Source organism: Melospiza melodia, chromosome 7, assembly GCF_035770615.1.
Source record: "Melospiza melodia melodia isolate bMelMel2 chromosome 7, bMelMel2.pri, whole genome shotgun sequence".
NCBI classification, from domain to species: Eukaryota; Metazoa; Chordata; class Aves; order Passeriformes; family Passerellidae; genus Melospiza; species Melospiza melodia.
The window spans coordinates 24,691,225-24,716,919 of NC_086200.1; the positions used below are offsets into that span (position 1 = coordinate 24,691,225).

Sequence of the window (25,695 nt, forward strand, 5' to 3'; positions counted from 1 at the left end):
ATGGTGCTGTCTCTCATGAATAAGGACAAGGTAAGTGCTGGCACCCAGAGCTTTGACGCTGTGCTGGAAGAGGAGAGTGCTCTCATTCCCTGAGTGTACAGCAAAGCAAGTTATCTGCTGCAGCACATGCAGAAGAAAATGTCTTAGCACCTTCTTCTGCAAGATGGTGGAAATCTTCCTGTGCTGGGAATTGTCCCCATATTTTGGCCAGGCATTGATGGTGTCTATCCCAAAGGAGTTTCCTTCTCTTGAAAGCTCTGGATTGACTGGAATGTTGAGGGCTGTGCAGTTCTTCCCTGCTCTCATGCTTTGCCTTGGGTCTATAGCACACCCTGTGTGTCCTTGGTTAATCTTGGCTCCTGGTAGGAATCTCTGCCAGTTTGGCTCCCTTTGTGCAGCTCACAGCCAAAGCTCAGGGGCTGAGCCTTCTGCACTTTATGCTGGAATCACTTCTCATTAATGGCATTGGCCCTGCAGGAACCGTGTTCTGAAAGAGCCCTGCAATCAGAGTGATGGAGCAGAAGCAGTGAGAGGCCTTTAGGTGCCACTTGAGGCTCCTGCTCAGCTCCATCCAGCTCTGCTCAGCTTTTCCAAAAGCAACACGGTGCTCTGCTTTCCCTTTGCAGAAGCACAGCACATCCAAAGCCATGTGCTCCTGGAGGTTTCCACCTTCACCTGAAGAAATTGGCATTGTTTTGCAGTTTCCCAAGAGAGCTGAGAGGGAAAAAGTTGAAAAATGTCAATTGTGTTCCACTGTAAAGAGGAAAACTTGAGACCATTTGAATTTCAGTCCGGGAAACATTTTCTCAAGTGAGGCTTGTGCCAAGAGTGGGCTGGTGGGAGGAGACAGGAGGGAGTCCAAATCACCTGGTTTAGACTTTTGGAGAGCATTTTGGTGCTCAGGGGTTGATGAGATCAGTGTGCTAGAAAATGCATGTGTGCTGTGCACGTGTACCCCAGAGGGCCGAACCTGGCCTGCTGGCTGCAGGCAGGAATGCCCAGCAGCCCAGCTTGCCTGCACAGGCAGCAGGAAGCCCTGGAGAGCCAAGATTGGCTTTGCATACTGGAACCACACTGTCAGTCAGTGCTGGTCCTGTTTCTCCAGGCAGAAAATGCCTCTGAAGCCCCACGGTCAATAGCCACCGCCTGTCTGTGTTTCTGTCACTTTTGGCAAGCTGGTTGCTCTCATGGTTTTATGATTCTTGCTTGCTGCTTTACTGCCCATTTAAATTCTCTTTGCCATCTCCTTGTTTTAGGGATTGTCTTGCTGTGTTCATTCCTTCTTTTGCTTTTCAGGTTTGCTTTTATTCTCAGTAAGACCACAGTGTTTGGTCTCCTGTCTTGCTGCTCTGCCTGCCTGACTGTATCCCCAGAAGGTCCCTACCCAAACCTGATCTGCTGGAAGGGAATTTCTTCCTTCCCCCACAGTAATGGGCTGGTTTGCTTTTAGGTAGCACATTCCCCCTCTGGAACATGACCACTTCATGGCTGTGTGCAGGCAGAAGCCAGCAGGTTTTTTGGCCTTGTTGAATATGCAGGTGACTTGGTTCAGGTGCTGTGTCTCCATCCTGCTGGTGCTGACCTGCTCGGCCCTTCCTTCCCAGCAGGCACTGCCCTACTGCCCCTGGCCAAAATGCTGGAGCCAGAGAGAAGGGATTCAAGTTCAGCCTTGTGAATGATGTGCCTGTGCCTGCTCAGCTGAAAGTGCTTTGGAAAAGGGGCAGGGGAGGGATGTTAGCAGGCCATGGACAGGTCTCCTCTCGTCCTGTTTCCACAAGTGGCAAAATCATAATTTCATGTCTTTGCTGCAGTTTCTTCACGTGGTGAAGGTCTCCATGGAGAGCTCCCCTTACTTCCAGCTGGTGAGCTCCAGCGATGCGTACCGTGCCGTGCCGCCGGGCGCCTCTGCCCCTGTGCGCATCCGCTTCACCCCCAGCAAGAACAGGGTGAGGCTGGAGGAGCCAAAGCACACAATGATCTCCACAGCCATTGTTTTGCCTGCACTCTGGCTCCAGCCCATTGCATGCTGTGAGCTGGGCTCCAGGCGTGGGCAAGCAACCTGCCGCCAGTCACACCTTGGCACTGCTGGCAGGCACTGCAGCCAGGCCTGACAGGCTCTGCTTCCCCTCCCTGCGCATTGCTGAGCATTGCCAAGGGAAAATGCACAGGAAACAGGGTGAAAATGACAGAGGGGTGTTGATAGATGTTGGGCCATCTCTAGGTCCAGTGGAAGGGGTTTCATTCTGATGAAAAACACCAGAGGAACAAAGAGGTCAGAGAGCTTTCCTCCTTCCTGGACTGCCAACAGCTTCCCTGCCTGCCCCTGGGCTGGAGCAAAGCCGGTGCTTTGTCACCCCCTCTGTTGTGCAGCCTTGCAGCTGTGCTGTCCCAGAGCACAAGTGAGCATGGCACAGCTGCAGGGCCAGGGCAGAGGATGTGCTGTGCCCGTGAGCCCGGCCTGGCACAGGCACACTGGGCCCTGGGTGCCCTTGGTCAGCAGGAGGTTGCTGAGCTGCAGGGCACTTGGACACCTGCCTGAAGGAGCTGGTGTAGGGCAGGTACAAGCTGCAGGCAGAGCTGTGAGCCCAGAGGCCATGGCAGTGACACTGCTGGGGCTCTGTCTTCATGCCTGTCCCTGTGCTTGCTCTGTCAGCTGGCACCCGTTCCGTGCCAAAGGTGCTTTTGCGGGGAGGTTTGAACAGCAGTGCTGAGGCCCTGGCAAGTCTGATCTCAGTGCTGGGATCTGGAGGGTTCATGTTCTGATCTGGAGGCTTGTTCATACAGAAGGGTTGAGGGCGTGGCATGGAAGGGAGGAAGCCTTGCAGGGAACAAAGAGAGGCCCTTTCCAACAGCATCCTGCTACCTCTTAGCACCGTTCTTCTCCTGACTTGGTTGGACAGGCAAAGTTAGAGGGGAGTTGTGAGGCAACTGATGTTTCTGCACCAGGCCAGAGGTGCAGGATGTCTTTGGGTGCAGCTGTTTTCTCCTCTTCCTTTTGCTGCTTCGAGTCAGTTGAACACTTTGTCCTATTCTCAGACAGTGGGAATATAGAAGCCTAAAGAGCTATGTCCTGTGTTCCCCAGCTCCATGTTGCTTAGAAGGGGCTTAGGAATTCTTTAACATCATTAAAGTTTAGAGTAAAAATGATGGTGGCCTAGGGCTGTTATCTCTATGACCCAAGTGACACAAGAGCTGAATGCCACTGAGACAGATTTTGCAAAGTGCACTGGTGCCTTTAAAATGTGACATAGTAGTAGAACTTAGTGTTCATGTGAGGGTGCAATAGGTAAATTGATGCCCTGGAAGGGGTATAGGAAATGGTTTTTCTTCTGCCATGGGGATGGCACTAAATGTCCTGTGCTGAGCCAGTTTCTTTTCCTGCAGGATTATTGCCACGAGCTGGTGTGCCTCACTGCAAGGGAAAGGATCGTTGTGCCAATTCGGGCCATTGGTGCCCGAGCTGTGCTGAACTTCCCTGCCCAGCTGGACTTCTCCAAGTGTCCAGTCAAGGTCAGCACCCAGCAGACTCTGCTGGTGCGCAATGTCGGTGCCCGGGCAGCTCGGTACCAGCTGAGAACCCAGAGGTGAGGCAGCTCATCTGTCCCTGTGCAAACACCTTTGGGTGAGAGCGGAGTTGGGAAAGAGCTACAGAAGGAACCAAGCACCGGATCTGCTGCCCTGCAGCCTGGCTGGAAGTGAGCAGGATGGAAGGCATCTGCTCTTGCTTTCAGTGGCCTTGGAGCTTTCTGTGTCCCAGATTTCCTGGAGGCTGCTGGAACATGTTGGGAGCCGGCTTGCACCCTGCTGAGCACAAGCAGCTTCTGAAATGCTTCCTCAGCACTGTCAGCCAAACAGAGCCATTCTCTGGGAGGCCACAGGCACGTGGCTTTGCAGTGGTCCTGGAGGGGACCTCTGGAAATCATCTGAGCAAACACACTGCTCAAAGCAAGAGCAGTGTCTGGGGGTTGCAAGGTGCCATTGGGAGACATGGACCTGTCTTTAGATGCCATACAAGAAAACAAACATGTCAATGGACCTAGTTATAAAAGCAGAAGAAAACAACCTTTTAAAACCCCCTCCATACCTTATCTTTTCTGCCTGTCAGGTGCAGTAGTGATTCATTGAGAGGATGGATCTAACAGGATGAGAAGTGTCTTAAGGAGCAGCTCACAATTAACAGAGAAAAGCCCAAAATTTAGCTTTCCAGGCCCATCTCTTGACAGCGATTTTAATTTGGTTCTTACAGTGTCAGGGATGTCTCCTTCACAGCTCTTCTAGCTGTGGGCTCAGGGAACAGTTTAGTGGTGTTGGCTGAAATTCAGAGGAGTTAAGTTTAGCTGTGGAGCTTGTGTCTTTGGGTCTTGGGGAGCCAGGTGTGTGTGAGAGATGACTGCTACAGCAGGAACAGAGGAGTCTGGTGGGTAGAGCCCAGGGATGGAGGCGATGCGGGGGCTGATTTGCACTCAGTTTTTCAGTCCTGACAGCTGAGTCCTGAACTTGGCTGGATCCTCTTCTCCTGATAATTTGAAAAGAAGAAGACACCTTGTATCTCAGGCAAGCCCTGAAGTCATCCCTGGAATGTTATTCCCATCCTGCCACCTGAAGGCAGGAGCATGTAACATGGGGCAGGAGTGGGAAGGGAATGGAATGGAAGGTAGTGCTGAAGCCTGGCCAGGGATTCCCCTAACTGGCAGCTTCTCTATTGCAGTGAAATTTCTGGCCAAAGACTAAGAACAGAATGCTGTGCCTTGCCCCCAGCAGGCCCTGATCCCCCCAGCCCCAGCAGAGCTGCAGCAGTGCTGGCATCAGCCCCGGGGCAGATGCAGGAGCACGAGCACTGATCTGGCTCTGGGGCTGCTGGGGCCTTGTCTTTCCTCCCCTCCCTCCAAAGTCTCACGTCCTGCACATGAACATTGCTGGCCCAAGGCTTCTCCATCAGCCAGCAGTGATGTTCTCACCAGTGGCAATGGGAACAGGTCAGCCCATAATTACAGCAAGAGGTCCTTAAGGAGCAGAACCTGAAGCGAGTTCATCAGCTGTTACTACTGACATGAACAAAGTTCAGCTTGCCAGATGTTCTCTTTGTTTTTGTGTGTGATGCATTCATCAGCAAAGTCCCCAGAACACATTTGATGTGACAGATTGACCAGCAACAAAGCACCAAGGCCAGGAACTTTTGTTTCCTCACTGGGGCTGTAGAAGGGCACCAAGCCCAGCAGCTGCTGGGCAGAAGCACATTTCCCCTGAGCTGTCCCTGAGCATCAAAGCACAGAGTCTTGTGTTTGTCAGGCAAGAGCTGTTTACCTGGTGACTAAATCCTGATTGCTCCTGTTAAATCCAAAGTGCACCAACGCATCTGCATCATTATTTCCAACACATTGCACAGAGTTTCTCTGCTGGGCCAAGCAAACAGTTACCAGCCTGCATGACAGCCCAGAGTCCCAGACTGCATTGCTGGTAAACACACAGAAACCTCCGGTTCTGCCTCCTTGATGTGCTCCTGCTCATGGTGCTTCATTTAGCTGGGATTGGACCCTTCAGACTGTAAATGGCATTGTCCTTTTGGGTTTCCATGTCACTGTATTGCTCTAATCTGCATTTGCACTCTTTCAGAGTTTTGATTACTCCTTTTCTTAGAGCAGCTTTCATTGAAATGCTTAGAAAAGTTGCCCTTTTTCGGCTAAATCATGAGGATTTCAAATTAAAATAAACCAAAGAAGCACACTGCAAATTCAACAGGAACTATTCCTTGGTCTTCAGGGAAAAGTTCCTTCTCCCTGTCTGATTGCTAGGCTGTAATCTCCCAGGACAGGGAGTGCCCTACCATTTGCATCTCTTGAGATGCGATTTATAGGCAGTACGAAAAGAGAAATTCCTGAGGCAGTCAGTGTCAAGTTGTGCATGCAAATAGCTCTGAACCCTCTCTGTGCTTTTCACAAACCATTCTCTGATGGGATTGCTGGCAGTGGGAGCCTTGAGCCTCATTGCAGAGAGCTGGATGCAGAGTATGGGGAGCTGAGGCCCTTTAACCCCCAGGATCTTGTCAGCAGTGGCTCAGTGGCTGTTTGTGATCCTGTCTGTTCTGTCTCTTGTGCTGCCTGTGCTTGGTTTGCTCCCTGCTTGCCCAAGGGAGCTGCAGGGAGCTGCAGTGCAGCAGGAATCTCATGGCCAGGCGTCCCCAGGCCTGACCCCTCTCTCTGTGTTGCAGTCCTTTCTCCGTGGTGCCGGCCACAGGAGCTCTGGGCGCTGGTGACACCGTGCAGGTGACAGTGGCATTTCACCCGCTGGCCAGCGGTGCCCATTGCGGCTCCCTGGCCGTGTGCTGCAGCTCAGGTGAGTGCTGGGCCCTGCAGGGCACAGGACAGTTCTGCACATGGCTCCCTGCTGTCCCATCCCCTGCATTGCCTCCAGAGGTGCCTCCCCTGTTCAGCCTTACCCCAAAGCAAACTGAGAACTGCTTGGTGTTTAGGGGCTTGAGAAAGGCAAAGATTTTTGACTGCTGTTTTGCTGGGACTTGCTGAGTGGAGGAAGGAGGAACTCTGATTCTCCACTACCATGTGGCTATGCCTGGGTGAAGTTTTATTTGATTCCTGGGCAGTGCTGTAGGTGAGGTCTCCATCAGACTCTCTCCAATGCAATGGATTTCTTGCACACCTCTGTCCCATATGCTGCTTCTCCACTGGCTTGTCACAGGCCCTTTTTCTATGTGGCCCTTACACATAGATGTAGTTTCTGCCTAACAACATTTTCAGGCCCTCAAGTTCCTTTTTTGTGACAAATCAAAACGAATTCTTCCCTGACCCCATTTCCCAGGCTGTTCAAGCTGTTGCAAGCCTCTCACATCTATCTCCCATTTGATTTCTAGACTGAGGGATCCCATTCAGTAGAATATAGAAACTGCTCTGTATTCACTAGTCTTTCCTTTGTCCCTTTCTTATTTGATCTGAAAAGCTCCAGCTTGGTTTTTCAGATCAGAACAATATAAAATATTTAAAGTCTGATGTGGCTGTGGGTTTGGACAGGGAGATGATTTTCATGGTGCTCATTCTGTAGTGGTTTGTCACATTGCAGAGCCAGGCTGGTTGTGTTTCCTCACCTGTGTCCCCTCCTGCTGTGGGCTGTCACTTCACTTGTTCCTCTGGGCCTCCTTTTGCTGCCCACCTGCCCCCAGGCATATTTGCTGGTCAGCAAGAAGGGATCCAAGGGATCAGGAGAGACAGGAGTCTCCTGGGATGCTCGGGGAGAGCCTGGGCAAGGCAGGACTGAGCAGGGCTCCTCAGCCCTGTCACCTGAAGGACTTGGATGCAGAAATCCTGGTGATCTGAGTGGGTCACCGGAGCACATGGACCAATCTCCCTGTCCATCCTGTCCCCTTGGGGCCAAATCTCTACAAACACCCTCAGAAATAAGGTGTTTTAGGAGGTGCCCAGGACATCCTCACGCTGTACACACAGAGCTGAAGGATGTGATCAAGGGAGTGGTCCACAGAACTGCTCCTTCAGCGCAAAACTGGGACACTTTCTTCTGTGCCCTGTGCTTTGCTCTGTTCCTTGTGCTTCCATCAGCCAGTGAGCTGAGCAAAGACTCCCCTTTGCTTTGTTCCAGGTGAAGAAAGAATCCACACAAAGCTCCAGGGAGAAGCTGTAGATGTCATCGTTGGGCTGAGCACAAATTCCATGGAGTTTGACAGGACTTTCACCACCATGTCAAGCCACAGAACCCTGTTCATTGAAAACAAGAGTAACATCACAGCCCACTTCCAGTGGAAGGCTTTTGCTGCTGAGAAAGAAGAGAATGAAGAGAAGAGGAGGTTGGTTTGAAAGATGAATTTCAGTGGGATACAGGCCCAAGACTGAAACTAACGAGTGGCCTCAGGGGATGTTGGTGCTTTTGAATGGTTTTGGCCAAGTGAACCATGCCTGGCACTGGGGTGTGTGTCCCTGGGCTTCAGGAGCTCAGCACTCAGCATTCCAGGTCATTTATACTCCAACCAGGGATGGCATTTTGGGAAGGAAAGATTGATTGTGATGACTGGATTTCCTCAGGTCCTAATTGTGCTCTTGTCTCTCTTATCTTGTTTCTACCTGACCTGGCAACATCCGTAGACATTTCCTGAGTTGCCAGTCCCTCTTTCCAAAGGTGATACACCCTATTTTTTCCCTTTAGTTCCTTCAAAAGCTCCTTGCCCATGCGGGCTGATAGTGTGTCCCTGTGCTGCTGTCAGAGAGGTTTTGTGCTCTCAGAGCAGAGAGGATTTTTTGTGAGAGAAGATAGTGCAGGATCCTTTCCCTCTCAGGACATTCTAGTGCCGTGCACTGAGATGGGATCCAAAAAGCTCTAGCTCATGAAAAGGTCTCTCCCGGAGTTTGCTGTCTCCCTCCTGCACAGAAAAGTTCCTTCCCCTCTCAGAGCCTCTGTTTTCATGCATATTGCATATAAAAACTTGAATGTCCCCGAAGGGATTCGGTGCCTGAATTCATCAATTTCCTGTGGAATGCTCTGGGATGCTCTTGTGAAAGGCAGAGGAGGGAACGGGGCAGGTCCAAAATGGAAGAAACAAAGAGTGATGCTGGTAACACGTAGCTGCAAGCCAGCTTTGTCTCCCCTTGCCAGGGAAATGCTGCAGTGGGTGCTCTGTGATCTTTCTGTGCCCCCCCGAGCAGCTCAGTGGGAGGAAAAGCCACTTGAAATGGCTGGTTGATTCTCCCTCAGCTGTGGCAGAGGCTTTGAGGCAGGAGGCTCTCTGGAGGGATGCTGGCTTTGCAAACCTCTGCTGAGCTTGCAAGGGTGGAGTGAAACTCCCTGCTGGGCCGGGGAACAGCAAGTTGTCCTCTGATCCCTGTGGGACCCTCGTGGCTTGGGCTCAGCCTTTGCTGGGGAGCTGCTGCTGCTGCTCCTCCCCAGGTGCTTTGCTCTCCTGCGCTGACACTTCTCTCTGCAAATCTGTGGCTCATGAAACCATCTGCTGGCCTTGTCTCTCCCTGGGGCTGCAGGCAGTGTTTGCTGCGGCCGCCCAAAGAGGTGCCCCAGGAAAACTTCCCAGAGGAGAAAGAAACAGAGAAGGTGAAGGGCTTTTGTGGAGATCACAGTGCCCTCCTGAGCAGCATGGACCAGGAGAAGATGGCAAAGGTGCAAGAAGACCCCATGCTGTTCTCTGATGACATTTTTTTCCTTGAGCCAATGGTAAGTGATAGCTCAGAACATTCTCTTCCTCCTCCTCCTCCTCCCACCCTACTCCCTACACCCACCCCTTCCCCGGCTGCGGTCACTGGGCAGATCCTCAGCTGGCTCCATGTGCTGGCAGGGAGGACATGGAGTTTCTGGTGAGGCTGCAGGGCTCGCTGCTGAAAGCATTTGTGCCCTGCAGGCTCCAGGCAGGGCTGGGAGCCTGACAAAGCCCAGCTCTGCTGCCAGGCTCGAGCTCAAGGCACTGCCTGCGTGTCCTGTCAGTGTCCCAGGGAGCAGTTCTTGTAGGCAGGGGCTCCCCCCACACGTGGGGCTCAGCAGAGGCTGTTGGAGCACTGCCAGCTCACACACTGACCTGAAGCTTGCAATTGTTCTCTGGCAAAAGGAGGCCAAATTCAGCCCAAGGTTAATGACAGAAATGCCATCCCCTCCTGTAACCATGCCTTGCACTATTTCTGAGTGTCCCTTCCAGTGTCATCTGTGAGCCTGGACACCAGGGTGGAAGGCTGAAATGGGCCTTTGGAGTTGTCCTGCACACAGGGACAGAAAACCTTTTCCTTTTCTGGTGATGCAAGCAAACTGCCACATGCTCCCATCGACCAGAGCCTTTATTCTGAGTACTGGCATTGTGAGAGATGATGAATGCCTGGTGTCTGCACAGTGGAACACCCTTCTCATCTTGGAGTAAACCCTACAATAATCCCAGCCTCTGCTTTCTTTCAGTACAGGTTAAACTAATATTTTTATTTCCAAGGAAGGGGATCATGTTCTCTTCTTGGTTACAGCTATGGTCCATCTAAGGCCAAGAGCCAGCAGGGCACAGTGGCAGTTGCATCCCACTGTAGCTGACAGCAGCATGATGTGCCCAAGAGCTTGTGTCAGAGCAGCAGGAATATTGTGGAGAGTGGGAGCTGATCAGCTGAGCATTGAGAGCTGTGTTGGGCTGGGTTTGGAGTGTTTCCTTGGCTCCTTGTGCTGTTCACTCATCAGTGATACTCTAAACAAAGGCTTACAGGAGGGTGGTGAAAAGAAGCAATGTGAAGTTTGCAGAGCAATGTTTTGCTGTCTCTTTCTGCTGCAGGAGGGAGAAATTGGGCCGAATTGTTTGGCTGAAATGAAGGTGACCTTCAAACCCCTGGAAGCACTGGAGTATGGAAGTGTGGCTTACTGCAGCATCTCAGGTGCAGCTCCTTTGCCCTGCCTCTCTCCCCCTCAGTGAAGCCATGGTGCCAGCCTGAGCCCACGGGGCTCCCATGGAAGTGCTGGGAAGGGTCCCTGGTCAGCAGGGCAGTGCTGGCACATCCCCCCTGGCCCTGCAGCTCCCAGGGAGTCTCCCGTGCCAGGCCAGGGCTCAGAATGCTGTGTGTGCCTGAGTGATCCCAGAACAGCCCAGGCAGTGCAGGGAGAGGTTTTCATGCCATGGCTTTGCCAGCATTCCCTCAAAGGCCAGAGAGCTCCAGAGCAGAACAGCTTTAGTGAACAAGCACTCAGCCCCTGCAGGTGCCTGGCCTCCAGGATGGCTCCATTTGCCATGGATCCATCATCAGGAAGCAGGAGCTGAGTTAGAAATGGGCTCCCTGAGCCTGGACCACCTCCCAGTGCCCAGACAGCAGCAGAGCAGAGGGGGCTGAGCCCCACTGAGCCCGGGCTGTTGGTAGAGGGAGCAGCCTTGGCCAGCAGCTGCTTCTCTCCCTGTGTGGCAGTTGTCACCTTGCAGCTCTCAGTCTGTGGCAATAGAACACAGTGCTGAGTGTCACAAGGGGAGCACTTGGGCAACAAAGTCCTGTGCTCCTGGGCCAGGGAGTTTGGGAATTGCCAAACTCTGTAGGAGCTTTGTGCCTTCACTGAATGATTTCAAAGCTCCTCTAGGTGCATGGGAAGGAAACCACAGAATCACAGTATGGTACGGATGGAATGGACCTTAAAGATCATGCACTGCCAAGGCCCCTGCCATGGGCAGGGACACCTCCCCCTAGGAGGGGAGCTCCAAGCCCCATCCAGCCTGGCTTGGAACACTTTCAGGGCTGGAGCCTCCACAACATCCCTGGGGAACCTGCTCCAGTGCCCCACCACCCTCACAGGAAAAATTTCTTCCCTAATACCTCACCTAAATCTCCTTTCTCTCCATTTCTACCCATTACTCCTTGACCTGTCACTACAGGCACCAGAGATGTTTTAAACTCAGCAAACTGGTGGCTCAAATTGGAAAGCAGCCCAGGGAATGGGTTAGAAATTGCAAGTCAGCCTCAGGGGATATGTCCTGAGGGAAGAGAAGGGTCCATATCTTCTCCTGCAGCATCAGGAGCTGGTTGCATCCAGCTCAGAGTCAGGGACTAGCACTGAGGCAGCCTGGAAAATCCAGTGTAGCAGAGGGAATGATTGTACTGCAATGGACATCTCTCCCCAGGCCATGAGAGCAGGCTGCCCCTGCAGCTCAGAGGGGAAGGCCAAGGAGCCTTGGTTGAACTCAGCTCTCCTACTCTGAACCTTGGGAATGTTTTCATCAACACCTCCCATGTCTGTGAGGTGAGCAGCAGGGCTTGGGATGGATCCTGATGGCTCCTGAGGCAGCAGCAAGCCTGGTGCAGCTGTGGACTTGCTGCCAACCTAGGCAGCTGTGAGCAGGGAATATTTGATGGACTGCTCAAATCTGGGGGGTCACAAAGGTGTGTCAGTTGTTCCTGAAGCCCCAGTCCCTTCTTTTGGGCAGCCTTCCTTAGGGATCAGCTGGGAGGCTTCCTGCAAAACAACCCCTTGGCACATGAAACCAACACTGTCTCCCAAAGCTGCATGTTCAGAGGCTTGTGTGGCAGTGCCAGACACAAGGCACCTTTGGACTGGGCTCTGCAGAAGCAGCTGCAACAAACTGGCTGCCTTTGAGCTTCAGCCCACTGCCAACAGCTCCCAGCCAAGTGTCTTCTGCTTATTGCTGCAATCACAGGAAATCCTTGGGAGTTCTCTCCCTTGCTGACCAGTCCCTCTGCACACTTCAGCCTCGGTGCATCTCTGGCTCTAGAAAGAGAAAAGTGTTCCTGGGAATAAAGCAAAGGGTTTTTCTACCTATTTGCCTCTCCCCCAGTAGAGTCAAGCTTGCAAAACTTCATGAGGCACTGCATCACGGCAGACACTTTCAAAAGCTTGGCTGTGGATGGGAAAGACATGCTGAGTGTTCTCACCAAAAGATGGTTGTTTTGATGCTGATGCCTCATTCTCAAGGTATTGTTTTCATGGTCTGGGAAAAGGTGAATGAGCAGATGGTGCTGTTGGAGCTGTGCTCACTGGGGCAGCAGCAGCTCTGGGGTGATTCCCTAGGCAGCTGCAATCAGCCCACGTTGCTCTCAGCACCAGCTCTCAATGCGCTTGGTGCTGCTGAGCAGAGGGGCACTGCTCTGTGTCCATGGGATAAGCCCAAGGTGACTGCAGTTCTGTGGAGTTGCCACTGCTCTGCATGAAAACCCAAAGGCAGAACTTGTCCTGTTTTATCTTTGGACTTGTGCCATTCAGCAGCACAAAGCACCTTCTGCCTTTTCTGGGTGTTCATTGCATCATTAGACAATAACTCACAAGAAGGGAAGATTCCACACGTATTTCCATTTTGCTTTCTTGCTGCTGCAGGTGAAACTGATGAACCAAGGAGCTATTGATGCTCCCTTCACCTGTCTCCCTTCAGCCACCAACCTGGGCTTGCTCTTCAAGTTTGCCCCCGAGGAGGGCATCATTGCAGCAGGTGGGAGCCAGGCTGTGCAGATCTCCTTCAGAGCCACCGTGCTGGGGAGCTTTGAGGAGGAGTTGCAGTTCAGTGTGGCTGGATCTCCTAGGCCTGCCATCCTGACCATCAAGTAAGGACCCTGGGAGCTGGGTGGGCACATCTGTAGCTGTCTCTGGGACATCCCCCACCTGCCTCCTTTTGGGGTGGAGCAGAGGAAAAAGGTGTTTCCTGAGGTCTGAATCTCTGCTCTGCCGCTGGCATTGCTTTAGTGTCAGGCTGCCTCCTGCCCTGTGTGGTAGCTGGGAGCTGGAATGACTCCTCCCTGCAGGGATCTCCGTGTGCCTTGGGCCATGGCAGGCAGTGGGATGGATCAGCTTTAGGCAGCAGCTGCTCTGGGATGTCCCACCTGAACACCCAGCAAGGCCCCCAGGGCTTTGCAGATGGGCCAGCCTGGCTGATTCTGCAGCAGCAGCAGTGTTTGTAAAACCTTGTGTGAATACTCCGTGCCAGATGGGCAGCAGCAGCCTCAGCTCACCTCTCATGGCCATGCTGTGGGGCACAAGCTGTGCCCCCAGCTCCTGTGCACAGAGGGCTCTGGTGCCTCCTTTGCACAGCCAGCAAAGCGCTGATGTGGGAGTCAGGAACTGTGCCAAGGACTTGGGCACCATCCCATGGGCTGATGCCAGGGCAAGAGACAATCCTGGCCCAGGCACAGGGAGAAGGGCGGATCATAGGGGAGGCAGAGCTCAGTGCTCAGCACCACAGCAGCGTGAGGCCTTGTCCCTGCCAGCCTGAGCCATGTGCTGCAGGATAATGGAGTGGAAGCAGGAGAGCTGATGCTAGCTGCTCTGCAGCTTTGGAGCTGGGCTGCTGCTCTTGGGCGGCACTGGCTCAAGGCAGTGAAGAAATGAAAGCAATCTGCACTGGATGATACCAATGAGATAAGGGAGATGGGTAAAGAAGAACAAGGAAGTTATTCCTTAGCAAGAGAAAAGTGGTGAGCAGGTGTGCCCATAGTGGAGAAACAATGATGCTGCCTTTGTTTTTGAAGGAAAAGTGCTGCTTTTTACATTTGGAAATCAAGAGGGAACCTTTCACCATCAAATAATTGATTCTCCTCTGTCCCTCCCCCAAAATGGCCATGGGGTGTTTGTGCATAAGCAGCTTTCTCCTTGAGCAGGGGCAGGTGTCTCTTGTTGAGATGTGCAGAGCAGAGCCAGGGGCAGTCCTGTGAGTACAATAGAGGACACAGCTCACTGGTTCTTGATTTTGAACCAAAAGGCAGAGTGGGCACTGATTGGCATCAACCATGAAATCAACTGGTGAATGTTGTGCAGCTTCAAGTGCTGATTTCAGTGGATGTTGGTGGCTTTTGGAGTGTGTCTGCTGAGTTCAAGGGCAGGTGAGGGGCTGTGCTAAATTCAGGACAGCCAAGTTTGGTTGTTGAAGCTCTTGCTCTTGGCTGTGCCAGCTGGTGCACTGCTGACAAGCTGGTCCTTTTCCCTAGGATTCATCTGTGCCCTGGGTAGAACTGTTGCTGCTCTTTTCAGAGGATCTTTGGGAATGCCCTGGATTCGTGTCTCAGAACAGTGTCTGTAATGATTGTGTGGGTCAAACTCTCTTGAGAAAGCTCCTCCATGGGAGCAGCAGTTGCAGCTCAGAAGGAGCAAAGCAGGGAAGCTGTGGCTGGAAGGGCTGCTTACAGAAGTTAGTGGGGACACCTGGATGTCCATGCCATTGCAGATGGGGAAACTGAGGCACGGAGCCATGTCTGGGTGTGTGTTCAGGGTCCTTCATGGGACCCCCAGCAACCCGGGGGCTTCTCCTGCCTGCCCTGTGCCCAGAGCCCATCAGGGGCTGTTGGCTGCTGCCCCTTGGCTGGAGCTGCCTCCTGTGCCCAGGGCCCTGTGCTGAGCACACGGGGCTGTGTTGGTTGGAAACCCAGGGTGCCCTGAGCCCGGGTTTTGTGCCCCCGAGCCACGACAGCCGGACCTGTGCAATGCCTTTAACCGAGCCATTGCCTGCTCTGTCCTCGGCCTGCAGGGGCAGCGTCACTGCACCCAGTTTACACTTCGACCTCGCTGAGCTCGACTTCGGGGACATCTCCTTTGGTGAGTGTTCCCTGGGCTGGGACACAGCCTCAGGGATCTGTGCCTTCCAACAGAAAAGCATCCCTCACTCCTGCTCTGCCCCAGCAGCCTCTTCAGGCTGTGAACTGCAGGGCTGCTGCTGCTGCTGCTCAGGGGGCATTTTGCCATTGTGAGATCCAATGGAAGCAAGGAATAGAAAGGCAGAATTTTCTGGTGTCTCTGTGCTGCTTTAAAAGACAGATGTCTGCCAAGGAAGGTGGGAATCTTGCTGCAATGGAAAGGTGAGCCCCTCCCTCCAAATGATTATCCCTTTGAAATGACAGGGCTCCCAGGCAAAACTGTGGGAAAGGGAATAACAGTTCTTTGCTAGACTATCTCAGGAGAGCACAGACAAGAAGGCAAGAACAGACATTTCCCAGATGCCAAGTCCTGTTTTTCCCCTTTGGTGGAGGTCTGGTGAGAGCAGGAGGAGCTGTGGGCTCTGGCAGGGCAGGGATCCCCCCCAGCCGGTGCGGGAAGGGAAGGGAAGGAGGAAATGCTCCTTTTGCAGAGCCCCAGAGGGCAGGAGAATGCGGGCAGTGCCCAGCAGCAGCAGCAGCAGCAGCGGGGCAGGCAGGCAGGGTCGGTGCCAGTGCTGAGCTGCAGCCAGGGCAGCCCCGGGCCAAGCACAAACCTCCCGCAGCAGCAGCGGCCGAGCTGCGACCCCCGAGCGGGAGGAAGGGAAGCTCCGCTCCCTGCCCAGCCTCAGCTCCCACTGCACAGCCGCCCACGGCATCACGCCACAACTCCCAAAAACCCCCAAGGGAAAGGCCCAGCCCAGGGCCAAAACCGCCCAAAACCCCCCAGAACCCCTGTCCCCCTTCCCAGACCCAGGGCACCGTTCACTGCCAAGCCTAAAGCCAGAAAAATGAAGTTCATGAACTTCTGAAGGAAACTCATTGCCTTTCTTGAGCTGCTTCTTCCCCAGCCTGCATCACCACGGAGGTGCTTGTCAAGTTGACTTTGGAAGGAATGAAACAAGAAAGGCAACAGATGGAAATATGGGTCTGAAGCAGGAGACTGATCCTGCTGAATCCAATTTCATGCCTAAGGGCTCTTCGGCTGAAGGCAGCTGTTGTATCTTTGCTTCTTTGTAACTGTTGACTGTTGTCTGCATGTGCTGGCCTCAGTCTCATTGGAGGTTTTGACATCTGGGTTTGTCCTTTTTGTGCCTCTCTTGCCTCCCTGCTGGAGTCCCTGCTGGAGCTGGCAGTGGTCACTTGGATGGGCACAGAGAAGCTCTGGGCTGCAGCTGCAGTTGTTTTTCCTCCCCATCTGTGTCCCAGTGACTCTTGGTGAGCAGGCCTGGGGAGAAGTCTCCTCCCCACAGAGCTGGCCAGCCCAGCCAGATGTGCAGTGCAGAGCAGGCTGTGGCTGCTCTGCGCGCTCTGCAGGACATCCCCACCATGAGTGGCTGTATCTCTGGCTTTGCAGGATGGAAAGCAAATCTCAGAGCCAAAGCGGGGTAAACCCTTGCAGGGAGCACTCTCAGTGCGCAGCACGGCTGTGATGTCCCTGTTTGTGGGCTGAGGTGGGACCTGGTTCCTGATTGCTAATCTCAAAGCAAGGCTCGGCTGTGCCCCCAGCTGAGTGGGCTCTGAGCTGTCACGTGCTCAGTCTGTTTGGCCCAAAGCAAGAGATGCCTTAAGGATCCTGCAGAGAGAAGCTGCATTAGGGTGCTTTGCATCACGTTCTAGTTGCTGATCCCATCCTCACTTTCTTTTGCTGTAGCTTCTTCTCACTGACAACTCACTCTTTATATGTCTTGAAAAAGGTGGGAGTGTTGGCAGGCTGAGCAGGGAATTGGACAGCTTGAATTCTCAGAGTAAATGCTGGGTCTGGGTGCACACTCATCACTGAGAAAGAACTGGTGCTGGTTTGGGGCAGGTGAGGGAGCTTATCCCCATCCCAAAGAGAGAAGCTTGCAGTGTTCAGCAGGGCTAGGAGTGGGCATTTTCAAGGCTGCAGTCTGGAATCTGTGTCAAAGGGAACTAAGTGACGACTAATTCCTCACGCAGCTTCTGGGTAAGCTGTAGTTCAGATCATAAAAAGCTCAACTCCAATCCCACTTTGATCGTGCCAGGATCTTGCCCCCAGGATCATGCCCTGCTGGGTGCCTGAATGGCTATTTGTGTCCTTGCCCAGGCTTTCCCTACACGCAGCGCTGCCGCCTCACCAGCAGCTCCGCGGTGCCCCTGACGTTCCAGCTCCGCATGTCGGACGATGGCACGCAGCCGGCTGTGGACAGCGTGGATCAGATCCGCAGGGACAGCGACCCGGCCTGGAGCAAGGGAATCCATTTGCATGTGGAGCCCAGGGAGTTCACCATCAATCCCAGCGGAGGCACCATCCTCCCCCAGGGACACCAGGACATCGAGGTACGGCAAGAGCCCGGCCACAGCCGCTGCAGCACCAGGGCTGGAGCTGCACTGCAGGGTGGGAGGGCTTTAGCTCTGGTGCCAGCTTGGAGCATGCTGGCACTGAGAGATCTGCACTGCTGGGAGGCCTCTGCTGGCTGGCTTAGTCGGGATGTTCCTCAAGGAGCACTGCTTGCTTTCCAAAATCATATGCTGAGCTCACAGACCTTATGGTCAAGGCCTGAAACCATTCTTGTGTTTTTGAGAGCGATTTGATTGCAACGGGGCAGAGCAAGGATGAGGGCAGAAGGTGGCTTTTAGAGAGATGTCATTGTATCAAGCAGTGAGCTTTTCTTCTTGGTGTCATTTCCCCCCTCCTGGGGAGCAGAATGATTTGTGTTCACTGCAGGAAGCTCCAGTGGAGACAAAAAAATCTGCAGCCATGTGTAGCAGTTCAAATTTATTGTATTGATTCCTTGTTAAGTGGTTTGTTCTGTTGTACCCTGTGTTGTCCCCGAGTTAGTTTATCCCTGGGTTTTACCCTCCCTCAAAGCTGTCCCTCATGCCATTCCCTGCCCCTTGTTCCAGCTCTTTCCCTGCCTGTCAAACCCAGCCCCTTTTGTTCCCCAACTTTCTTTGCCAATTTAACCTGGAGCCAATCCCTGTCTGCAATGCCCCTTTGGAATTCCCCTGTTCCTGGAGGCCCCATTGGCCCAAGTGAGCCATCCTCCCCACCCTCCTACGCAAAGTGGCCCCAGACACTTGATGTAATCCCTTCAGTGCTCCCCTGAGGATTCCCTTTTGGTTTGCTGTTTGTATCCACCCCCTGATTTGTGTCTGTACAAAAGCCCTTTCACAGGAGTGTCCAGGGCTCTTTTGGCTCCGATCCTTTTGCTTGGAATAAACCCTTTCTTGTGTAATTTCAAGACACAGATCCTCCTCCTTTCTCCTCTGCCTGGTGCCATTGGTGGCTTGTCTCTTGCAGTGTAGAGCAAGAGGCTCTGGGGGTTCTGCCTGTGGTCAATGCCCAGCCTGTGGCAGTTCTGAGGTTTCTGCCTGTGGTCAATGCCCAGCCTGGGGCAGTTCTGAGGGTTCTGCCTGTGGTCAATGCCCAGCCTGGGGCAGTTCTGAGGGTTCTGCCTGTGGTCATTGCCCAGCCTGGGGCAGTTCTGAGGGTTCTGCCTGTGGTCATTGCCCACCCTGGGGCAGTTCCCCACTCCTGGCGTGGGGCCGGAGTTCTCAGAGCCAGCCCGGGCTCGGGGTCCCAGGGCAGCCATGAACTGCCCAGCACCTGCTGGGCCACACTTTGCCCTCAGCCTCCTGCTGTAAAGCTGAACTCATTGTGGTCAAGTCAGATTTCCTCTGCATGGATGTCTTTGTAGTCAGCTGAGAAATTGGCCCCTTAATTTGAATGCAGTGGTGCATGGAGCTGTAGTCTAATGTTTTAATGTAGCTGACCTGTGCCCTGATAGCAAGGTGTGTTTAACAAATGCGGTATTGCCAGAAGGCTTTTGTTACTCTGAGACTGTGCTCTACACATGGAGCAGCAGAAGAATGAAGGGCAAATCCTCCCTCAGGAACTGGAGGATATCACCCGTGGGTAATGAGGTTTTGGAAGGAAGAATTGACAGTTCTTCTCTTCCACCAGGTGACCCTGTGCTCCAACACGGTGATGGAGTTCTACCGGAGATTGCTGGTGGACCTGGAGGGTATTGGCAAGGGAGTGGCAGCCCTGATCATCACAGCCAGGTACCAGCCCTTGCCTGGCCTCCCCCAGGCACTGCCTTGCCCAGGCTGTGCTGGCTGCAGCTGCCAAGGAGAAGTGCTGCTGAATGCCCTCATGTTGTGCCAGCTGGACACGAGAACAGCAGTGCTTGGGCAGCAGCCTGTAGTGAAAAGCACGTTTGCTCCCAGCCCAGCACGGTCCTGGGCCCTCTTCTAAAGGCACCAGGAATGATATCATTGATTGGCCTTGTTTTTGGTGCTTGAGGTGTGTAGAAGTCCATCCGAAAATCCTTCATTTTTTGCCTCACAATTGTCATGAGAAAAGACTACCGAAGAGTTAAAAGTGCTGAGCCGGTTGGGAAAGAAAGTCTCCTGCTTATCTAGTGTGTTCACAAGTGATGCTTGCAGATCACGCCATGCTGTACTCGAAGAGGGCATGCTGCCCTTTTCTGGACAATTGAACTGGACTTTCTTCCAAACTCCTGACCTGGCTGGACTGAGCTCTGGGGTGGCTCCCCCCCGCTCCATGAGAAGACCCCTCTTGCCTGTCTTCAACCACCGTGACAGACCAACAGAGATGCGAATCCCCTCATCAAGGAACCAAGAACCCCTCTGGCACCCTATTGACACCCCCATGGCACCACCATGGCACCCCCCCGGCAACCTCCTTCCAGAGACTGGGACTGTACTCCCTCCCAACTCAGGGAGGGGGAAAACTTAACGTACATGTGAGCATTCGGCCATGAAAACAATGGACTTCTCCCCTCCATGGAAACCTAATTTCAGTTACCTTCCCCCAACCAAGAACAGTATATATATTGGGGTTCGGCCCGACTGTCCTTTGAGATCTCCCCAAGACGTGTACCAGCGAGTTTCGGCGGCGGGACCCCGAAGACATCACGTCTTGGTAGCTATACCCCATTCCCTGACCTTCTTTCCTCCCTTTTTTTTTCCTTGTCTTACCCTTCTCTTCCCCGGATCCCTTAACCAAACGCATATTTAGCTGTGGTTATAATCAATAAATTGCACCTTGTTGATTTGTTACTGCAAAACACCTGTGCCTCTTGTTGGTTATTTTTGCACCCAAAAATCATTCGTCACCCGTTTATTTCGGGCGGACCTTCACATAATTGGCGTCACGGACAAGGATTCCAGCAGCCAGTGAGATTTTGCAGGTTTTGTGTAGTTTGTAACCTCTTAAAGACTACACACGCCGAAGCCAAATCTCATGCTCGATTGAGCACACAGGCTCCGGAATTGACACAAAAGATTTTTTCGGTGCAAAAGCAGGGGAAATTGTTACTGTCATTACTGATACTGATTTTACCGGCACGAACACTGGCACTGATACTTCTCCTGATCCTGATATTGATGCTGTTACTGATATCGATACCGATATTGATACTGTTGTTGTTGTTGTTGTATTTGAATTGAATCTGAACCTGTTACTGTTGTTTTTGAGGTGAATTTGAACCTGTTACTGTTTTTTACTGCTGTATTTTGTGTACCTGGACAGTCTAAAAGGGAAGGGGCAGACTTGAAGTAATTAAGCAGTGCCTTTTAGACAGATATTGTCCCTTCACCTACACAGGGAGCGAGGGGCGGCCCAGCGAAGGCTGAGTGGCTTTTTCCCTGTTCTAGGTTCTGGTCCCCTCACAAAGAAAACATTTCTGTGTGTGTGTGTTCATGTGAGTGCGTATCTGTACTGTCTGGGAAGGAAGAGACAAATTTGAAGCAACCTCACAGGGCCTCCCAGACTGATTCTGTCTCTTCAACTACCCAGGGAAGCAAGGGGACAGTGGAAAGGCTGTGTGATTTGTGTAACTTAAGTTAACTCCCTGGTGTAGCTTTGGTCCCCTCACAAAATGACTAAAAACTTCAGTGCAAAAGGTAAAGCTGAATTTTATGCTCTGCTTGCTAAACACAATGCCACACCTTTTCCGGGGGGAGAAGAATGGGCAAACTGCAATTGGTTTAACTTAGAAAATGTTATTGATAGAATATCTTCTTTGCAACATGAAACAAAATTTAAACTGGGCAAAAATAAAGCCATCCTCTGCTCAGTCTTGGGTGCCTGTCTCACAGCAGCCATAGAAACTCACTTTAAGCGAAAAAGTGAGAAAAATGCTATCATAGACTCCCTCCAAAACCTAGTTTAAGTTTTGCAAAAACAATTGGATGAAGAAAGAAATGTAAATAACTTGTTACGGACTGCCCTGAGAGAGGAACATGTTAAAAATTCACAGAACTCTGATTCCTCAAAAGAAACAGAGGAGAAAAAACTCCTCACACTAGTCAAAATTGTTCTCAAACAGAATTAACCCTGATGAAAAATTGCGGGAAACACTGCTGTAACAACATAAAACCTCTAATTAAAACAGAATACAACTATATCAATAATGAAGATTTTAGCCCGCACAAAACCACTAAAGAAATCCCGTACACTGCTACTGAATTAACAAAACTTGCAAAGCAGTACGGGCTTCTCCCCCAAAAATCTGAAACAGAACACATTTGTCAAGTGTCTCTCACTGGGGGACATCAGATTCTCTTGTCAGAACAAGGAGCCAGCGGGTGCTGGAGACATGGGGTGTTCCCAACAACAGCAGACAGACGCATCCCATGGTCCCACAGCACACAGCTCATTGGGCAGGGGAACTTAACCCCTTGGAAAGGAGAGACCTTTTGGTTGGTACCCTTGACCAACTCCTGGAAAACATTCACAAATCCGGCTGCCTGCAATTGATTCATGAAAAGAAATTAATTCCTGATTTTGAATCTCCAATCCAATCACCTGTAAAGCCTGAAATTATGACCTCTTTAACTCAAAGGCTTCCAGGAACACTTAAACCTACAGCAATTCTCCTTCAGAAAACCATAGTAGCTCTGTCTCCTATAGAAAGACCAGATAAACTTCTTAGTAACCAGAATGACCCTTTTGTTCCCCTTTATGACTTGCTGAGAAAAAGAATAAAATGGGATTGGACTTCTTCTCAGAAGGAAACATTGCAATTGCTGATTCTTGAAGTGACAGCTCACCAAGCACTGGACCCTATCTATCCTACAGACCCCTTTCAGGTGGAGTGGGGATTTGCCTCCTCACAACTTTCAGTAAACATTTGGCAGCAGGGTCCCGAGGGTCTGACAAAGCCTGTTGGGTTTTATTCCTGTGGTTTCAAAGATGCTGAGAAAAGGTACACTACCTGGGAAGGGGTGTTTGTGGTTGGCTTGGCTCCCAGGAAGGTGGAGGAGAACTGGGCAATCCAAGAAACTGGGAGCTTGGGTAGCAGCCAAAATAAACCTGCCTCTGTGACTAAAGCAACCCCTCCTCTCTCCCCCACTTCTGCTAACAGAGAGGAACAGGACAATGCCCAGGTTGGGGAACTGTTAACTGTTTGGAGTATTTTCCAAAGTGAGGGACAGAATTACTTTCTTGTCTGTATTAACACCAAGTCCTATGCTATGTTTATATTTGGGTTGCTCCAGGCTGATGCTTTTAAAAGAGCTACAGGAGATAATACTGTAAAAGCAATGCAGGGATGGTTTGGGATTTTCCTAAACCCACAGGAAATTCAATCTGGTAATGTTTCTCACTTTACTGTCAAAAGTGTGCAGGATAGGGCAGAAGGTGAAAAGATTAAATGGACTTCTCACACCTCTTACTATAGATGGGGGGTAAATGAGTGTTCCAAAATCACTGCTTTTTGCCAGACAGCTCCAAGCACAATTCCTTCACTACAGGGAGCAGATGATTTTAAGAACCCAGGGCATTACCCTGGACAACCTGTTTTTGGTGGACCCTCTGCTGCTGTAGGGGAAGTACCACTGCTGTTCAAAACCTCTCTGGCAATTCCATTGTTCTAACCTTTTCTGCCTCTTCGTGGCAGAGTCTGTTGTGTTTACTTTTTCAGAAAAACTCCGAGGGACATGAAGACCTGACAAACCATGATAACACTAGTGATGAACAACAGAAATAATGTTTTTCCTTCCCCTTATGGTAACACCAGGTGATGATATTATACATTACATGTAAATTAATTGAACTTGAATAAATTGGCTGTCACAATTAGAGATTTGACCAAATTACAGCAACTACTGCAGTCATTCTTATTGGCTTTTGCGAACACACCAGAGACTGCTATCAAGCATATTACCAAATTGGGAAAGAGTGAATGTGGATGATCACAAATTGGTAATTGATGCACTTAGTGCTACACAGAACAATGTTTCCTTAGCCCTCAGCTGTATCCAGGCACAATTGTAGATGCAATCTGTCTCTGCTGCAATTATAAGAGAGGGGGAGGAAGGCACATTCCCCACAGAAATTCGGAAAATAATCTGGGACAGTGCCACTGAATTTGAAAGAGAATTCCAATCCTGGTGGAACCTGGTGAACTTTACCTATGATCCCATTTCAAACACAGCCACTGCTTTTGTCCTAACCATACGCAATGCCTCTGTACATTTGGTCTTCCCTGTTATTGCATTAGGATTAAACCATGACGGAGCTGTTCTCTATCCTACTGAACATAGGGGATGGGCCCGTCAGGTCGATGACAAATGGCAAACTGTTAACCTGGAAACTTGTGTTGTCCAAGAACAACAAGAGTTCATCTGTGAAAGCAATGCAATCATAGATCAAATATTTGTTTAGACATAGAGCAAAATATCTGTCATTTCAAGATTGGTCCACATGAGGATACCCAGACAGCTCTTATATACATCGGCAATGGCTGTGCATGCTTTAGAACCACATGTGATTCTGTCTTTGTAGAAGATGTTGTAGTAGATGCAAAGAATCATTCAAATTTTTGTGCTTGTAACTTTACTAAGATAGTAGGATGCGATTTCTCTTATGAAGCTCCAGTTACTTCTCACCACCTACTGCAATCCAACTACACGCTGATCCAGAAGCTGATGCCCACTCCTATTAGAATGAACCTCAACCTCGTGAGACAACTATTGCTCCATCAAGACCTGATTGACATCCTCGAGAAAATCAAGGAGGGAGGACAGAAGACCCTGGTGACTGTTCATCACAACGTGAGACAAATACACCGGGTTATGGAGAGGGTAAAGCAAGAGGCTGAGCATAGGTGGTGGGATACTCTCTTTGGGTGGTCACCTACTGCCACAGGTGTTCTGAACAGTGTGTGCCATCCAATTGTTGTTCTTTTGATCCTAGTTACGCTTGGCTTTATCTTGTCAGCAGCCCTATTCATTTTGAATTGGAGAATGATGAAAAAGCTTAAGAGACTGTCAGCTGTAGTCAATGCACACCGCTTAGCTGATGTACTCAATACAATAGATGTCCCCAAAACACTTGATACGAAACAGTTATGAATCAAGCATATGTGCTTTAGAACAACTTCTTAAATATCAAGTATGATTTGCAGAAAGTTACTTTAATTTTTGGAAAATAATTTTAAAAGACGATGATATTATTATGATTTGTTTGTTGTTTTGATTATTTGTGATTTGTTTTAATCATTTTGAAATTGTTAAACAAATGATATTGCTTTCAGTGATGAATATTTTTTGAAATTGTTAAAATTAATCATAATTTTTTGAAATCGTTATAAAAAATAACCACGTGTGAAGTTGTTATGATGATCAATAATAATTATGTTTATGTTTGTTGGTTCCCCTTTTCCCTTTTTCTTTTCCTTCTCTTCCCCTTTTATCCCCTCTCTCCCGTCATCCCTACTTTTCCGGGGTCATGCTACCAACGTGCAACAAGTTTCGAAGACACTCTAGAGCTCTGCTGATGAAGATTCCTCAAGACAATCGTGAGTCACGGGGTCGTGTAGAAGTCCATCCGAAAATTCTTCATTTTTTGCCTCACAATTGTCATGAGAAAAGACTACCAAAGAGTTAAAAGTGCTGAGCCGGTTGGGAAAGAAAGTCTCCTGCTTATCTAGTGTGTTCACAAGTGATGTTTGCAGAACACGCCATGCTGTACTCGAAGGGGGCATGCTGCCCTTTTCTGGACAATTGAACTGGACTTTCTTCCAAACTCCTGACCTGGCTGGACTGAGCTCTGGGGTGGCTCCCCCCCGCTCCATGAGAAGACCCCTCTTGCCTGTCTTCAACCACCGTGACAGACCAACAGAGGTGCGAATCCCCTCATCAAGGAACCAAGAACCCCTCTGGCACCCTATTGACACCCCCATGGCACCCCCATGGCACCCCTCTGGCAATCTCCTTCCAGAGACTGGGACTGTACTCCCTCCCAACTCAGGGAGGGGGAAAACTTAACGTACCTGTGAGCATTCGGCCATGAAAACAATGGACTTCTCCCCTCCATGGAAACCTAATTTCAGTTACCTTCCCCGAACCAAGAACAGTATATATATTGGGGTTCGGCCCGACTGTCCTTTGAGAACTCCCCAAGACGTGTACCAGTGAGTTTCGGCGGCGGGATCCCGAAGACATCACGTCTTGGTAGCTATACCCCATTCCCTGACCTTCTTTCCTCCCTTTTTTTTTCCTTGTCCTACCCTTCTCTTCCCCGGATCCCTTAACCAAATGCATATTTAACTGTGGTTATAATCAATAAATTGCACCTTGTTGATTTGTTACTGCAAAA

At 50.9% G+C, this 25,695-nt stretch overlaps 1 protein-coding gene across 1 annotated transcript; it reads left to right on the forward strand.

Moving 5' to 3' along the window:
• Positions 1-25,695, forward strand: LOC134420897 (hydrocephalus-inducing protein homolog). The gene is made up of 10 exons (XM_063161305.1): positions 1-30; positions 1,812-1,946; positions 3,385-3,584; positions 6,209-6,333; positions 7,606-7,810; positions 8,994-9,129; positions 12,802-13,025; positions 14,939-15,006; positions 17,170-17,402; positions 19,030-25,695. Exons 1-10 carry the CDS (start codon positions 1-3, stop codon positions 19,321-19,323), a joined length of 1,650 nt encoding a protein of 549 aa, XP_063017375.1. The 3' UTR covers positions 19,324-25,695.

What these genes read in the sequence shown, in the direction of transcription:
- LOC134420897 (XM_063161305.1), top strand. Translation starts at nt 1, where the DNA reads ATGGTGCTGTCTCTCATGAATAAGGACAAG. An exon ending in TACCAGCTGAGAACCCAGAG is followed by an intron (nt 3,585 to 6,208) that starts GTGAGGCAGCTC and finishes TCTGTGTTGCAG; the next exon opens with TCCTTTCTCCGTGGTGCCGG. An exon ending in CCTGCCATCCTGACCATCAA is followed by an intron (nt 13,026 to 14,938) that starts GTAAGGACCCTG and finishes CTCGGCCTGCAG; the next exon opens with GGGCAGCGTCACTGCACCCA.